The sequence below is a fragment of the Phoenix dactylifera genome, chromosome 14 (assembly GCF_051530095.1).
Source record: "Phoenix dactylifera cultivar Ajwa chromosome 14, Ajwa_hap1_PhDact_Kaust_v1.1, whole genome shotgun sequence".
NCBI classification, from domain to species: domain Eukaryota; kingdom Viridiplantae; phylum Streptophyta; class Magnoliopsida; order Arecales; family Arecaceae; genus Phoenix; species Phoenix dactylifera.
Genome location: NC_143203.1, coordinates 8,762,835 through 8,781,921, shown reverse-complemented (window position 1 = coordinate 8,781,921; position 19,087 = coordinate 8,762,835). Strand labels below are relative to the sequence as shown.

At 34.9% G+C, this 19,087-nt stretch overlaps 1 protein-coding gene across 1 annotated transcript in view; it reads right to left on the bottom strand.

The window, feature by feature from the left end:
• The window catches only part of LOC103696820 (DNA damage-binding protein 1a), a 35,828-nt gene extending 17,575 nt beyond the window's left edge, over nt 1-18,253 (bottom strand). Inside the window, exons 1-8 of the mRNA XM_088710850.2 lie at nt 17,896-18,253; nt 17,127-17,175; nt 15,394-15,453; nt 15,203-15,294; nt 14,202-14,253; nt 9,905-9,967; nt 9,704-9,753; nt 4,125-4,200 (exon numbers count right to left, since the gene is read on the bottom strand). Coding sequence (XP_088566976.2) covers nt 4,125-4,200; nt 9,704-9,753; nt 9,905-9,967; nt 14,202-14,253; nt 15,203-15,294; nt 15,394-15,453; nt 17,127-17,175; nt 17,896-17,999 — 546 coding nt within the window. The 5' untranslated portion in view covers nt 18,000-18,253. The remainder of the gene's footprint in view (nt 1-4,124; nt 4,201-9,703; nt 9,754-9,904; nt 9,968-14,201; nt 14,254-15,202; nt 15,295-15,393; nt 15,454-17,126; nt 17,176-17,895) is intronic.
• Between the last annotated feature and the right edge of the window lie 834 nt (nt 18,254-19,087).

The following is a 19,087-nucleotide window of genomic DNA, read 5'->3' as shown; positions in this document are numbered from 1 at the left end:
ATAAATGAATGTGCAATGTAAGACTAAAGGCTGATACAACAGGGAGATGGGCCTAAACCTTTTCCAATTATCAAGAAAGTAAAGATGGCAATTAACATGATGGAAATGAAAAATAATCGTGCCAAAACAGGATGCAGCTCTTCATGAAAATGAACAGAAAGGGACCCACAGAAATTGGATCAGAAGATAGATTTTGGAAACCTTGTTTCAAATATACCAGTTATTTTAAGAGGGATTTGTCTGTCTTTGTTCTAAAGTTCAATTTAAGTTCTTAGAGACTAATTGTATAGGGGAAAGCTAGGAGTAAGGAATAACCAATATATTCATTCAATTAATGATATGATCGGAACCTTAGTATATGAATCAATTGCAGGTGCTCTAGTCGACATTGGTTTGGGAGCATCAAAACAATTATCTAAAACAATCAAGATAGCGGTTGTTCGTAGGAAGCACCTGTATAAGTAACATGTAGTATTGCAGTATACTAGAACCACACATGTAGTGAATCAGTTTTTAAGGTTTCCTTTTGGTCTCATCTAGGAAAAAATAACTACAGATAAAACTTGAACATGCAAGATAACTTTGATCTATTGTTGGCTTAACCATATGATAGTAACAAAAAGTGATGGTTTGAATAGAGGATGGAAGCATCAAGAAACATGTCTATGTGCAAAAGGTATGTAGAACACCCCAAGAAAACAATTCCAGCTGGTAGTCTAGTACTACACCTTGTGAAGTCTATAGGAAGACAAGTTGCAGTAAATATCTAAATGTTTTTTTTTTGGTACAAAAAGTAAATATCTGAATGTTTAGTTCATCATTCTCCCTCCTAAAAAGGCACACTTGGTAGATAACATGTTTCCTACACAATTAACCTCCTCAAATAAACATTAAAAGATCACATTGCAGTTTCTACATGGTAGATTAAGAGGGCATGCAAAAATTGACTCCTGAGAAGTATAATGTTTGTTGCCGCTAAGGACCGGCTTGACCCAAGCGCCAAGAGAGAGAGAGATGTTGGAAGGCTCAGTGATGAGCTACTCAAATCGTACAAAGCCGCGGTTTGGAATGGATGGCTGCGTCCAGGAACCTCGTCCACGGCCGAGCTCTGACCTGGAACAACAAACACGAAGAAATCCTCTTGCCGAAGTGTGTCCTGCGGGGGATCCTCTGATGCCTAAATCAGAATAATACTCAGAGAACAAAGGAGGTTCTTAGTGGATGACAGTGAGATGGTCTGTCAAAGCACCAGAATACTTACCTGAAAGGTCTCCCGGAGAGTGGATTATATAGGCGAAGGCGAGCGCCTATCACCTAGGAATTCGAACACAAGGGTCGACTATAATTAGCAGGCCTCCACACACTCCGAGAACTAGGCATGAGCATTTTGCATGCATATCACACCCTACCCATTTTGCTGGTGCAATTTCGAAAACCACCCAAGATCACGGCCGAGGTGTTGCCAACTATGGAGGTTTTGAAATTTGAAGAGCCACTCACGTGCTTCTAGGCTTGCCACGTGGTGAGCTTTAGTTGTCATTTCAGAGGCTTCATGGCGAGCTTTGGTTGGCCGGCCCTTTGTATGAGTTGTGGTCGGTTCCGAGGCACATTAATGTTTTTTTTAAAAAAAATGCAAAAAATATTTTGCAGGCTTTGTCACAATAAATGGATGCCATAACACAAGGCACATAATAAAACAAGGCAAGATTGAACATAAAACCATACTGCTTCTATGGAATTCAGGAACTTTGGTTTCTACAAACAGTGAATTGATTAAACAAGGACTTGCCTGGCAAGAATTGAGACCATTTGGATTCCTTATAACTTGAAAAAGGTTAGAAGTGCTTAACTCATTTCCAAGCGTTCATCTTACGATAAGTGTAAGTTCTGGGCTATCTTTATAGGATGTCTCATTAAAGTGAAAGTGGAATTCCCCCCTTTTTCCTTTCCATCCACCTGGATCTCTTCCGTTCCTCTATTTTTTACGAATCTTCTTGTTCTTCCGAACGAAGGAAGGGGTCCTTTTAGGCGGATCCCTCGTGTTCCTGTTTAGTCTCCATTCTGAAAGTTGTTTCTACATGGTTTTCTTCCTCACTTTCACCCCTTTCTTGAAGTATCATAGTGTGATACGAGACTTTACAATTGAATATATAGAAATTTTCATAAAGCATTTGCATTTCAACAATCATATTTTGCTTGTGTTATAACAAGGAGATTACTGATGCACCAAATAACTCAATGATGCTATAGATAACAACCTTTCGTGATAGAGAACTACCAATGTACCATTGATGATTTTTCAGTTAATGGAGAGAGAGTTAACATGTTAGGTTATTTGTTCATCTGCAAATTGGTCTCTTAAGCAGATTTCAATAGGATTCCACTTTTTTAATTTAAAAAAAGACCTTCCAACATCATTTACTCTTTATTAAAATTCTGCTAATAACCGGTACAACTTTAAAAAAAATCTTTCAAAGAAACCTAATGGAGAAAGTATAATGATGGAATGTATGAATTCATTAGATCAATTTAAGAAGAGTACGCAAAAACAGACAACACATATTCAGACTCAAACTGTTGGAAACCAATTTGGGGAAAATTATGGGAATCGGGTGAATAGAATAACAGGTGCTGAAAAGCAACTATGACAGGGAAAGCAACTAGAAAAACTAGACAGGGAAATTGTTCGTACTTCTGTGACAAAAATAAGAGAATTAAAATGTAAAGGCCTTCGAACTGTACAAGTTGCTTTTATGTGAGCATGATAGTATGGACTTTTGGATGCGTGATAGCTCCCATGACTCCAATAATCTGTCTTAATTTTTTCTGTGCTTGTCAGGTAAAAAATCATGGCTTATGAATACACAGTGTTGGACAGCAATAACTTTCATGCTTCTGATGCTTGTGAAATCCTAAAAATAATTAGTTTATAAAATGAATTTTTATCCTTTATAATATTGGCATAATAATCACTGACACAGATATGACAGATGACAATGGAGCTAGAGCAGTGCTCATTACTTCGGTGGAGCCTCGTCAACTTAAAAAATGTTAGGACTGAAAGAGGAAAGCTTATTATATGCTGAGATGTTATGGCTAGAGTGTGTGGAAAAAGAAGGTTCTGGGAGTACCAAACAACTTAATGAATTCGCTATATGATCAACCTTTCGCTAAAGCACTTGTCAAGTATATAATGGTCATTAGTATTTAATGCTCGTTTCTTTTTTTAATTGAAGTGGTCATTTACAGCAGGGCACTTATGTCATCTATAATTTTCTTTATTATTCTAAACTACTAAACAAAACACTGTTTGCACGACATTGCTTGTTTTGGCTTTTAGCAGACTTGCATGCCTCCCTTCCAAGGCTAAAAGGCAACACTTAATGTTTGACTCCCATTGGACAATTATCTTGATAGGTATCAAGATAATTGGGAATTGGGAAGACTTAAAGAAGAGAAAAATGAAAAGACTTATTTCTGGTTTGAAAAACCTCTAGTAACTTTTCTTTTCGATTATAAACGATAGAATTGTCCATTGCGATATATAAAAAATGATCGGTTTGAAAATGCTGTACGAAATGAAATGTCACAATATTTTTTTTATACATGTCCAAGTAATGGGAAAAAAATATATCTTTTACATATCCACCTAGTTTATCGACTTTTTCGGAAATGATAGAACGAAAAATGTCTTTGTACACGACAAAAAAATTATCCCATGAAGACCTGTATAATTATTGGGTTTATACCAATTTGTTCATGAATAATGTGCAGACACACATGGGCACATTGCACACCCACTTCAAAAATAACATAATATATACCGGTGTTTACCACATGTATTGCACATGGCAAATATCCGCACGCACACACACATTTGTATACACATACTTGTATACATTTAAATTTTGCATATAATAAACATATACACACATTCTTAACTGTACGATAATAATTGTGCAATGCCTAAGCCAAATATGGAGATCTATGCACGGTCAAGACCTTAACAACAACATCTTCAAGGTTTAATCCAGATTCATGATGACTATCAATGAAGTTATTGCCATAAATTTTGTGCAGCAGGACCCCTATCTTAGTAATCTACTATGCACGATATGGGTTACCTGGTATAAGACTACAATAGTGGGCTTTGCACAGCCATACAGAAATTTGATATCCAAAACTTGAAGTTCTTCAAGCCTGTGATAAAAAAAAAAGTGTTAAATTTCAAAATATTTTGACAAAAAATCATTATTGCAAGTATAATAAGTGATTATATTATCAGAACAGCTGTATAAACTTAAATGCAGGCACCAGGTTCTGCCATCCCCTCTTTCCAGAGCATCTTTCTCATCACCTGTGTTGCATCACTTTCCTCCCAAATTTTTAAGAGGGATTACAGTGCATGGTCTACGCTTTACTCAAGTGGGAAAGAAAGTTACAGGCAGATTTAGGATGCTCACACGGAAATCTTAATCATCCTGCTGGCATAGGAATAACTACAAACAATGACGTAATTGAAGATATGCTCATGCTTTACAGAAGGAAAACCACATAAGTAGATTAGGCATATTTTAAGCCATCAAAGAAAGAACACAAAAATGAAGTGGACGAGGAGGGCATGTCACTTGACAAAAGACGTCAAAGTGTTTGAAACACCTTAGAAGCATTTGTGCAACACTTATATACATATATGGGTGGAGTTATATTTCTCCAGTTGGCGCAATTTTAAAAATTGCTCCCACTGGAAAAATACATGTTTCCCCTAATAACATGCATGGATGAACATTATTTGCACGGTGGTAATTTTGTCATTTTGACTGTGCCGTTAATGCAACTTTTTTCTATAAGAGTTACTTAAACTTTTTGTTGTAATACTAATAATTGCAAATCATTCAAAATACCACTATGCAAGTAAACTGCTCGCTGCAATTTATCAGGGGTAAGAGCATCATCTTCTGGTGGGAGCAAGTACTAGACCTACTCCAGCCAAAGCCATATTATTCTCTACCTTTTCTGTCTGTGCATATGTAACTACACTTGATAATATGTTTGAATCATCTGTTGCTCTATACAGAACTAATCTAGTTAAATATTACAAGTATCATAGCCATATAAAAAAGTCCGCCGAACCGGTACTAGGACCCATACCAGTCGATGGCTGATTTGGTATGGTATCGATTTAATACCATACCGACACACGATATGCAAAGGCATACCGGTTCGAAACCGACATGCCAATTTTTTTCAATGTTTTTTATGTTTGATTTATTGGTAATCAATTTTTTTAACTTTTTGATGATGTTAAGTATAATTTAATATTTCTTGATTTTTTTTATGTTTCTGTGATCCCGATACAACCTAAATCATGCATCTTGTTGTTTTAAAATGATACAAAACATAAAATGATTAGTAAGGTGTTGCATGCTACAAGAAGCAACATGAAATATCCTAAAATTAATTAGGGGAATACAAAATATAATATGATATAATCAATTACAAATATTTAAAATACAACTTACATATCGACATCTAAAATCTCGTCGAGTAGTGATGCCTCTCATAGATATCCGGATCATTAGCATCATTAGGAGGCACATCAGTTACCTCTCTAACTAAAAGGCGTTGTAGTCCAATATGCTCATCCCATAAGGAACATGCTATAGGTTATAGCCACTCTTGGATCTCTCTTTGAACCTCTAGCTCTGAGAGATGTCCTCTAGCGGATAATACAGCTGTAAAGGAGCCCATTTGAATGTAACCGTAGCAAAATCTCACCCGTAAAATGCTTCAGGCTACATAGGGCAGTAGTCACCAGAAGACGATGCCTCAAAAGCACCATATTTATATTCATATCCGTATGGGTCATAGGTTGCAAGTAATAGGATCCAGCATACGACTTGAAATCTGATATATCTATAGATCCTACTCCACGTGCGAGGTCATCTGCAGTTGCATCATGCCCTCCTGAATAACCTCGAGAAGCCAATCTCCAATATACAATCGTATCTTCGCGGGCTGTACTAGATCGTACATCATAATCTCTATCCTGTGTGACATGCGTAAACTGAGACTCATAGGTGAATCGAAGACCATTCTGCAGTTGTCTCATAAACGATGGTCTCATGTCCTACACTCCCTGGCCAGCAGATCCATGATCACCAAAATTGTCACCGTTGTTCTTCCTGATCTCTAAATTTGAGTGAACTGACTCTTCCACACTCTCCATCGAGATTGCAACTATCTTTTCTTTTTCTTTTTTGCTGCGCCGAGCAACTGTCTACTTACCCTTCGTGCCCCTTCCTACCTAGTTATGTTGGAAGGATGGATGTCACCCTCCCGATTGAATCGACCGGATAGCGTGGTAGCTTCGTTGAAACAACTCTCAATCATATCTTTAGAAGAATATCTCGAATAAAAAGTCATATGATGATCGGCTCCTCAATGACCAATGTGGCTATAACTGATCAACTGGAAGGATGAATGAAATGTTGCAATCTGCCCATTGCCCTACATCCATCCTAACCTCGCTAGCTACAAAATTGGCCAATAGTAGAAACAATCATGGCTCATCAAGCTCCGGCTTCGGCTGCTGGTCCATAAGCCATCCGATCATAGGATCATCCTTATCGTCAATAAAAACATTATAGATCGAATCTGTATACTTTAGCTCTACTTTCTCCTAAATGCATTTTAGCCTCAACCTTAAATTGTAGTGAATATACACAAGGTCATTGAAGCACTTATATGTCAAACGGTTCTTCTGCTTGCTATGGATGGGGACAAAAGTGGACCAGTTGCGCTCACAACCACTCAAGGAGACCGTCTGAGAGAGGATCTGGATAGCTAACCGCTTAAGATTTCTCGCGGACAAATCAAAATGAATCCACCATTCAGCAGCAAAAATATTGAAAAAAAAGTACATATAAGATAGTATCATATTAGTAACCATCTAACATCGGATAGTAATTATTGTTGATATGTAATATACCTGCATTCATAATATTTTACATATGACAGCTGTCAAGACTCCAAAGCTATCAGTGCCCTCTTTAAATTTTTTGTTTATGAAAAAGAATCGTGTTGTAATATGTTAATTATTGAAATAGAAAAATTATTTCTGGACATCAGCCCTATGTCTAGAAATAGATGAAGGCATAAATTATTTTATGAATTCTGTACAAAATGATCTCTTAGGAGGTCACCAAATTGCTTGAGCAATCACCTGAGCTATAGGAGGGTCCATTGCCTGGGTCGACTAGGCTACTTGACAACTATGATCTATGTTTAACTTAATGAAACATCAAAAGCCCAATTCTAGAATTTATATAATTGCGAAAATAGACTTGTGAGTTTATACACAAAACTCACATGGGGAATAAGTATACTTGCTGCAACTTGCATACTGAGCACTGAATGCAATAAATCACATGGGGATAAGTGTCATGTTGCAGTAGACAAAACTTAAGGGCATATCAGTATTTGCACATGTTAAGGCAACACAAGAACTTCAGCATGCATTTCTGAATGTAATTATGCTATCAATGGACTTAGTATTTGTATGCATCCATATATATCCTTATGTATGCATATTCAAGACATGTTCTTGGGTTTCTATTGCTACAATCAAGGTCTGCAATATCGGAACTAGCACCCAGGCCGGTAAGCTGACGATATGGTAAAGTACACCCCCATGTTGTGCTATTCCAGCATGAACCAATAGGCCAACTGGCAAGGGATGGGGTGAGGGAGAAGGAGAGAGAAGAAAAGAGAGATACAGAGGATGAGAGAGGGAGGGAGGGAGGGAGAGAGCAAGGAGGGAGGGGGAGAGAGAAGGAAAGAGATGAAAAGAGAGAGAGGGAGGGAGAGGGAGAGGAAGGGATGGAGAGAGGGAGAGAGCATCGATGAGTGAGGGCTGCCAGAACAGGATCGAGAGAGGGGAAGAGAGGGCTTTTCCTCTCTCCTTCGTGCATCAGAACAGGTGCAGAGCCCCTATTTCGAAAGGAAACAGGGAATTTGGCCCCTTTTTACTGTTTTTTGAACTTTTTGAAATGAAGTCAACAACGTGTGCCTACTTCACTTAAAAAATTAAAAAAAAAAAGAAAATAATAAGTGAAGTCAGCAGTGGCTGTCGACTTCACTTTAAAAAAATTCAAAAAACATATAAAAGGGGGCCGAAATCCCTAGGGGGTCCGCCCCTGTTCCGACACACAAAGAAGAGAGAGCTTCGAAAGTCCTCTCTCCCCCCTACCTTGAGTCTAGCCCAGCAGCCCTCGCTCACCGCCGCCCTCTCCCTCCTTTCCTTCCTCCCCCTCTCCCTACCTCCCTCTCTTTTTTCCTCTCTTTCCTTCTCCCTCTCCCCCTCCACTGATTTCTTGATTTGAAAGCTAGAACCATCCCGATCCGCCGCCAATACGGCTCGATACCCCCCCGAACCAAGCGGTTCAAGACGATTCCACCATCCTTGGCTAGAATCCATATGGTACATCCTATAAAATCTCTAATACTAAATTAAGAATCATACTAATTGCATTAATTTTTTTTTAAGTGCATCTATATTTTACACCCATCATCTTATATATCCATTTCGCATATCAAATGCCCATAAGCCAATAAACTGGCATTTGTCGATATCTTTACCATGTTTGTGATTCCATTCAGTTATGTGCGTGCCTAGGTAAGAAATAGTTTCTCAAAAAGTTAAAGGCCCAGAAGCTTTAATTTAATTTATAAGTTTCTGAATAGTCCTCAAATCATCAGAGGAGACTTCTGCTGTAAGTCTATATATAAATATATTCTTGAAGATCAAACTTTGCGAAGTGTAAGACATAGAATGGGAATTTCTTTAAATTGCATAGCAATTAATAGGCAATTCATATCTCGTTTCTTTCTTGAGCATCTTAAGACCTAAGTCCATTTTGCTCAGCCAAGTTAGGTTATGGTAAGTTTGATGCATTCTAAGAATATAATTATGGGTGTTTTTTCATCTTGCAAAGAGGATTTGAGATTTAGTATCAGCTCTATCTTTTCCTATTCATATTTGTTTCTAGTTGCGAGATGAAAATTTGATGAGATTCGAGTGAGAAACTTCAAGAAACTCAACCAACTTTCTTCTTCCAATTCTTTAAGACCATACAAAAGCTTATAAGTAAGGAAAAATAGAATTTTAATGAGAAATAAATGTTTGTGCTGACTAATCTTTTACTATGATCAGAAATTCACTATCATGCTTTGCATGTATCCAAATAGGTTGGAATAAATAAATATACATAGTACAATATAATACAAATAGTTATAGAGGTACAATATCAAAAAATAAGAAATAACAATGATGTGCAAAAAAAATGTCCATAAAAGAAGGGTTATTCAAGGATGATCAAACAACAAACAGATGGTTCACAAATATAGAAGTATTTAATAGGGTAATAAAAATAATAGAGGTAACACATGCTTTTTCTACTACCCCATGATAGGATCATCTTATACTAATAAAAATATTTTTCACCACCAGACAGCAACGGTAAGCAAAGCTGCTCCTATTAAGGCATCAAACAGCAATATACAATGATAAACAGATGAATAAATTTCCATTAGAACACTTACAAAAAACAAAGATATACATTAATTTCTACATAAATAATTCAGTCTTCCCAGAATACTTGTTAAATGGTTAATGACTATTTAATACTACATTTCCTGGTACCTGATGTTGAATGCTTCCTTTAGTTGTCCTTTGTTATCAAAGGGTATGACCTGGGGAAACAACAGAGAAATTAAATATTGAAAACTTCTCAGTTAGCACTCAAAGGTTCAGGATTCCTCTATTTTGTATTACATCTAAACATTACGGGTAAAAAAACACAAGAATTAAATGTTGCAATAAAATGAGCGACTAAGTTATCACCTTGAACAAACCATCATATAGGTGGAGACCAATTAATCTACAGTCTGGATCAATTATGCCAATCTACAAGGAAAAAAGAGATACTGAGATAGCAACTCACATAATTTAGAGGCTAAAACCTCAAAAACTGAGCATGACAAACACACAGAGACAAGAACTACCACTGAAATAATTCTATGATCCCCTACGAAAGAAGAAAGTCTGCAATAATTGCCTATAATCATGCATCAATATATACAAGCACTCCTTAAGACCATGACTGAAAAATACACCAAAAAATAGAGAAAATACAACTGCTATGATGATCCAATAAAGCATCACCATAGTTACAAAGCATCTGCTGTTGCAATCACCCAACAGACAACAACAAAATATAGCTAAAAAATGTGATTGTAAATGCTTCTTTGTATGCGTCTGCAAGTATGTAGAATTGTGGGGAAACATTTTTCACAAATGAAGCTCATTACCTAAAACAATTACTTGGTCTCTCTAAGTACAAGGAAAGAAAAAACTCCATTCCCCTAAAACATCCTCAATTGATATAGCTGAGATACCATTAAAGCCTTCCTACACAAGTTTAATGCAATAAGCAATCATATTTTGATTGCATGTAAGAACCAAGTGTTAAGCAAAATGCCCTATCCTATCCAATTAATTCAAATGTTGGGAGACCTCCTACCTCTTGAAATTTAATGAGTAAGCCTAGAAGAATTATTGAGTCTAGCCCAGGCATATTTCATTAAGGATCCATTCTTTAGCAGGTAAATATCACAGAAAAAATGGTCAACTTTTCCATTGACCAACTTACCCATGTTCTTGTGCTTCTTTCAATGGATAAATTATTTTTCCATAGGTAGCATTTATCCATGAAATAGGGGGAAAGTCTTACCCACCTAAGAGATGGATAAGTCATTTTCCCATCAGCCGGAAAAATAATTTTTTTGTTTATCCCTAAAATATAATATAAAATATATTTTAATGTATATTATTATATTATAAAATATAATATAATATATATTATTGTAGTATAAAATATAATATAATGTAATATATATTATGATATTATAAAACATAATATATTATATTATATGTTATTACATATTATACTATATATAATATAATATGATATGATATGATATGATATAATATATAATATAAAATAATATAATATAATATTATTATCATATAATAATATGTTATTATTATAATATAGCAATATTATATTCAAATATAACATATTATATTTTTATTATAATATAATAATATCATTATTATATAATATTATAATATAATATGTTAAAATATTATATTATCTATATTATATTATATATAATATAATATAATTATATATAATAATATTTATGTAATAAAGGGTATTATGAAAAATATGGATCGATCTTAGCAACTTATTTGGGAAAGCCGTAATGCAAAAAACATGGTAATAGATTCCGGAGCTATTTTCCAATGCATAAAAGAACATGAACAAATTATTTTTCTATCTAAATGTTGCCTGAGAAATATTTACCTAGAAAAATGCATATTTCTGGGTAAGTTTTTTACCCACCAAAGAACGAGCCCTAAATTGTGTTATAACAAGCCCTCCAAGCTAAGTTTGATGCATCACTCTTTCCTTCACCCCCATCCATGGTCAGACGCAACACACAATTTGCACCAATACTAACAGCAATGCCTTAAACATGCATCACCATTCAACTTCAGACATACTCTAAGACTAAGGCCCTATTTATTGTCGTTGGCGGTAGAGCTTTTAGGGGGCATTTGGTAACCCCAACAGAATCACCACAATGATCTAAGATCTCCGGTGATCCGAATACTGGGATGATTTGATCACCAGTGATCTAAGATCAATGTGTTTGATAGGCCATCATCCAGTGATTAAAAATCTCCGGATATCCATGAGTAACTTGTTTGGTATGGTACGGGGATCCAAGATCACCGACCATATAATACCACAAATACCCCTGATATATCTTAGATGGATTTTTTATATATTTTTAATTCTCATGAATCAAAAATATAAGTCAATATGCTAATTCCTATAATAGCTCCATAATTTTATCACATATTCTACTTTTAGTTTTAGTAGCCCTTATCATACATTTATTAATCATATAAAATATATTATAGTAAAATATTAATATATTTATCAATATATTAATTATTAATATATTCTATAAAAATATATTTGTTACTCCTATAAATTATTAATCATTTAAAAATATGTTATTTTCATTATAGAATTAATATTTTTATTTATACTTATAATATTTTTTTAATATTAATAATTATTTTGATTAAGAAAATAAGGTAAATAGGAGATATATTAAATATTTTCATTATATAAATATAAAATATAATAATATATTTCTACTATAATTTAAAATTATCCTTCAATAATAATAGGATAATAATATGATTAGAAATATATTATAATATAATATATATATCATTAATATAATATATAATATCAACATAATATTATATATATATAACATTAACATAATATATTGATGGTATATTGATATATCAATTTTTCTGCTAAATTGAGGGGTATTTTTGTATTTAATTTTCAACACATGATCACTGTCTTGAAGTGATCTTGGATTTCCAACCTCAAGGATGGGTATTCCATCACCGAGTTGGGTGGTGATTTGAGAAGTGAAGGTGTTTTAGGATCATCGCTACGTAGGATCACCATGGTGCAACCAAACGCGGTGATCTCATCACCTCCACCCATATCAACCTTGATCCTGGGACGATCACCTCATACCAAATGCCCCCTTAGAGCTTTTAGAAGTAGAACTTTCGAAAAGTAAAGCATTTAGAAGTAGAATTTTTATAAAAAGCTAATTGTTGTTTAGTAATTATATTTCTAAAGTGCTGTAAAATTTTAACATATATTTGGTAACCAAAATAAAAAAATATTATTGGTATGATAAAATGACAATAAAGGATATGGCATATTGTTACATAGCGGAGTGTAATACAATATAATATTACATATTAAAATATTATTATATTGTATAATATTATTATAATATTGTAATATAATATTAAATATTATAGCATAATAATATAATATAATATGATATGATATAATGATATATTATTAATAGTATAATATTATTACAATGTAATATAATATTATATAATAATATTGTAATATAACGTAACAATATAATATAATATAATGGATTAGAATATAATCTAATAATAGATTATAATTTAATAGATTATATTATATTATTATTATATATTATCATATTAGATCGTATTATTGTAATATAATAATATTATCTTATATTATATGTTTATATTTTAATAACATAACATTATTATAATATAATCATAGAATAGAATATAATATAATGTAATATAATCTAACATTATCTTGTTATATTATTAATAGTAAATTATATTATTATTATAATAAGAGTATATTATATTATAATTATGTATTACTATAATAATATAATATATTATAATATTACAATATTATAATATAATATAATATTAATTTATTATTATATTATATGATATGATATAATATGTAATCATAAGATTTGTTGGTGGACATTTTGGTCATCAGAAAAAATTCATTAAAACCAAAACAGCTTCCCAACATTGACCAGAAAGCACTTTTGGGAAGAAGCTCCAAAATAAAGCTTTTTCCAAATAGACGTTTTCAGCTTTCTAACAAAACTATAACAATTTTCCGATTTTTTACCAAACACCACTATATCATTCAAAAATGCTTTTGGAGGGTTAAAAAGTGCTTTCTAACCCACCAAAATCTTTGCCAAACGGAACCTAAACCATCTACTTCATTGCTCACCAAAAATAAGTGGTTCCATGGAATTAGAGACGTCTGCAAGTGATCCTTCACTTCCACCAATGCGGTAATGGAGCTTAGATTTGAGAAACTAGATATGATCACAGAAACAAGCATGTCCCAAAAACTATCTCCAACTCCAAACAGTTCAGAGGAGCCCTAGATGAAACTGCACCTTGCATATCCAAATATATCAGCAAAAGGATTCCAATGAGCCAGCCAGATACAGGATATAGCTACCAGAGAGAAGTCCCAAATTAATAAACTCAAGGGCTTCTCAGCATGGCTTTTTAATCTTTCAATTTTGTTTGGAAAGCAAATGAAAAGTAATTCTGTAGGAATCCAGGTTCACTGAATATATGCCTTAACGTCTTCAAGTTCAACTCATATTTCCGTACCAGATAGAGAAATGAACAGGGAAAAAAGAAAAGATCATCCTCTTACCTGTCCATTATCTGTTGGGCGACCAATGCGATCCGAAACATCTCCCATAGCTCTGCACGTCACAAAAGCATGTGCTCAGATGCATATGTAATGGAAGACTGCATGAATAGAAAGAACTACTACTCGAGAAGAAGTTTACTTCTTTGTTTCATGGAAAGATTGCACAGCTTAAAAGAACATTTAGAATACAAATAGATGATGGCTAGAGTTAAATCAGAGAGAAGATGCTCCTGGAAATTCCTTGGCTATATTAGCTACTAGCAAAAGGACACATGACAAAGTTCGTAGACCAATTAAAGTACCAAGCATTTCTCCACTAAAAATTAAAGTGCTAAAGCATTTCACCATTGAAACTACCAAAGCATTTCAAAAAAATAGTCTACAGACATAACTGACATGAACTGATATGTAATGGTGATTGTGTGAAGACAGGGTGATCTGCTGTGTAAGAACACAGAAGTGAAAAGCCTAAGATTGACATATACAATCACACAAGTGATATACCAGTTGGTTTCTGATATCTAAAGATCTTTCTCCCTTCCTAAGAGGTGGATACAATCAGATGAGTTAAGTACCAGGTGATTTCTGATATCTCAAGATTTAATTTTTCTCCTTTCCTAGGACATAGATACTAGGGCATTTTCAAAGAATAAAATTGCAGATAATCTGATATATATACAAGGGTGACAAACTAATTTAGAGGGTACAACTGCAGATTAATTCGCATATGATAACTATCGTGGAGGTGCTCATGTCGACCAATATATACATATGGCATGTTCATAAGTCAACAACATACATAGTAATTTTTGCTACACTCACTCTATCTTCTACAAGGCTTGAACTGTGACTTTGAATTATGAAGACATAGAAACATCACTGAAAATATATATTTTATTTTTATGCACTTATTTTTATGCACTTCAAGATGATGTTGAAGATTAACGAACTTTCTCTAGAAAAGTAAGCAAGGAAAAAGAAGGGTGCAACTCATTTTTAACCTTGTGATGAGTTCTGAAGTCTCTGCATCCCATTGAAGAACACAAAATTTGTATCTTTCTGTAGCAATAAATAGGAAATCTTGAGGTTCACCCTACAAGATGACAAGATCAAATAGAATCAATTTAAAAACCATATATGCAAAGAAATAGGATCCATCAAAATCGCAAGAAAATAAAAGATGGATACTCACATGAGGACGGAAAAGTTCAAGTGTTGCAATTCTTCCATATATTGGAACATCCAGCATGGGCTGCAACAATAAAAATCACTTCCACATGCATTTCTATCTTTTTTTTTAAGAGGAACACTTACACATGCATAGGGCAGATACTTACATCCAGGATGCAAATTGCTAGAAAAAATAAACAGAGCACTCATGCTTATAAACATAAAAGCCAAAACTAAAAGAGATAATCCATGGTTCCAAAAAGGAGGCAGAAAGCAAACAAATGATACATCTGTAATTAGTTTGTACGTAAAATGCTTCAAGTGGATGACAATAGTTGGAGAAACAATTGGATGCAGATGCAAGAATCAGATTCAGACATCTATGCAATTCAGCTGGAGGAAAATGAAGAAATAAGTGCATATAGGAAAAAGAACTTTGATGTAATTATATTTATACATATGTACATACGTATGTATCTACATACTTATATATATAGATATGCATATGTATACATGTGCCTGTATTTCAAATATTGCAGATAAGAAACCACTAAAAGTTGAGGTCTTTCAATATAAATTTCTCATCCAAACTCCCAAATTAGCTAATAAATATAAGAAACAAGATATCTCAGAAACTAATTTTATTACCAATATTTTTTAGCAATCCTTAGACAGAACAGAGACCCATATCTAATAATTTATGGTGGGTCAAACTTAGTTTTGGAATAATTCAAATCCATGTCAATCACTAAAGAGTTTGAGAAGTATCTAAGTGTTTTGACACATATCTGGCTCGCTGATACATATCTTAGACAAATTCTTCTAGTTGAAGCAAGTGCCCAGGCAACACAAAATACAAGTAGATTTGCAATGAAGCTCAATACCTTTAAGATTCATGGTTCAAGTGTCGATGCAGAACTAGCTTTTATTAACAAAGACAATTGGTGAAACCATTTCCCAAACAAGGGAATCAAAGGATAACAAAGGCAGCAATTCCACTGCATAATTGTTTTAAATCTCTACAGTTAGCAAAAACGTTGGCATCTATTCATATATTCAGACATATACATGCATCCATACATATATCTAAATACATATACATACATATACAGATATATTTACATATATACATATATGTGTATATATATATATATATATATATATATGTATTATATACATAATGGTATTTAAATTAAGCTTAAAGACAATCACCAAATTAAAATTGTACACTTCACTTGTCTCACTTCCACATTCAACTCAGAAGAGAACCCATCATAAGTAATTTCATTTTTTATTCCATTCACCAATATCTATTGGATGATTGAAAGGGGGTCATCCATTGGCTTCTAGCATTTCCTTCATGTAAAACCGATTCATGAATTCTTTGTTATGCAACTGGTTCGCTTCTAGCTTTTTCTTTCTTATCTTGCTTTCCTAGACTCTTAGGAATTATTTTTAAGCCATTCATGGAAAATTCTAACTCGCTTTCAAGGACCCAAGGGTCATATTAGTGCATGTATCTGGACCATGAATGGAATCATAGAATTTGCCTGACATTTCGTTGACCTTGTACATGCAGATTTTAGCATTATAGTCTCTTTTCACTTCAAATAAAACATCAAACTCAACAAAAATCTTTGTTAGTTGCTTACTTGATAATAGTTAAACAATATCCTCATCCCACATCTTCAATTTGTGCTCACAGCTATTCTTCAATGGATAAAGAAAATTTATAAAGACAAACGGCTTAGTTACCTGTAGGCCATGAGGAGTAAGCAAATGGATCTCAATGCGAGTACATTTACTGTAAAAATAAAGAAAAAGGCTACTTAGCAGACATACAGCAGGGAACCGTAGAATCAACATACACAATTTCTAGAATAAGGAGAAGCTACTAGATGATGCAAAAAATTATGCATACTTGCACGCCTAAACCTAAAAGTCCCAATAGACATCCAGCTTCAAAATTATAACCTTTGAAAAAGAAGTTGAGAAAGAGATCGAAAGGGGAGGAGAGGGAAGGGGGGCGGCAAGGAGGAGAAGAAGAGAGGGGAGGGGGAAGTGCACAGGAGGGAGGCCAGGAGGGAGGCCGGGAGGGAGAGAGAATTTTATTCATTTATCATTGTTTATGCAAGAACATAAAAGAAACTACTACATTGCCGTGTCCATAGTTCGGCCATTTTATGTTCTACAAAGAAATCATAAATAGTAAAAAAATTTGAAAAAAAAAAAGCAAAATAGACAAATTGATTAGGAAAATAATGAATCACCCTTGAATAAAAAAAAAGGGAATCTTTTCTTCCTGAGAAATGTACAACTCCATAGCAAATCGAAGAAAACCCTAACAAATTCCCCAAAAATACCACACCAAGCCACAATACAGATAAATGGGCGTATATTTAAAGCGAGCAATCCCGGTCCAGACCCGAACCCTAGAATCAGAAAAGCTTGAATGAACCAAAAGAGCTAGCAAGGGGGAATCGACATCAAACATTGAAACCCTAGAGAAAGGGGGAGAAATTACGCGATGATGAGGTTGAGCTCTTGGGGACTGGTGAAGTTGCCCACGCAGGAGTGGGTGACGTTGGTCGGCTTGTGGGCCGTCACCACGTAGTTCCACACGCTCATCTCCGCCCCTTCCCTCGGTTGCTAGGACGTTGTCGTCGCCGCCGCGCGTGGAGGAAGAAGAGGGGGTGGTGGTGATAGTGGAGGAGGAGGAGGAGGTGGTGGAGGTGGAGGCGGGGGTTGAGAAGGAGACTCGGGGACTAGACCGAAGAGGGGCCGAGGGTTCCCTGTGTGATTTCATGAAATAATAATAAATCCATGGCCAGCGTATTCGAAAACACAGTGACGAAGGCTCTGGGCGAGAGGCGGACGTGCGTGACTCGGGAAGTTACACGTGTGAGGGTTTCTTTGAACACGGTTGGACCTGATACCCCGAACCCTAACCTGGACCAAGATTTAGGATTTAGAGAAGATTAACCCTTGTCGACCATTGTTCCAGAAGATTTGTGTATCTAAATACGAGGAGAATGTTTAATCCATGTTTTTTCTATTACCATTAAAAACCGGCCAGCTCTAGGTGCCAAGCGAGTGAAGTATTGGTACTAGAGAACTCAGTGATCGACTACTTCGATTGTGCTGGGTTGAGATTCGACGTGGGTGGTAGTTTCCAAGATGCCGGTCCGCAACTACGCTCCGATCTGAAACAACACAGACTAGAAAGTCTTCTTGCTGGGGCATGTCCGATAGAGAACCCTCTGATACCTAAGTCAGGACGGTACTCAAGGAACAGAAGAAAGCTATAATCTATCGGAGTATTCGAGCACTTACCTAGAGATCTTTCGTAGACAAGACGATACTCAAAGAACAAGAGGCTCTAATGTACCAGACCTTCACACGTTCCGAATATCGGGCGTGGGTGTTCTCCACATAGATTGCACCCCGCCTGTTAGGTCGGCATGGTTTCGGAGGCTCCTAGGATCTCGGCTATGGTGTTGCAGGGGCTTTTGAAATTTAAACTTGGCCGTGCACTTTTGAATATGCCAAGTGGTTGGCCCTAACTAGTGGTGCACTGGCTCGTGGCGAGCTTTGGTTGAACGGCCGCTCGTATGAGTTATGATCAATTTCGATGCACAACATTTTCCAATATATAGAAAATTAATAATCTGATAGTGCAAACATATAGTAGGGAATAAAATTCATTTGTGAATGGA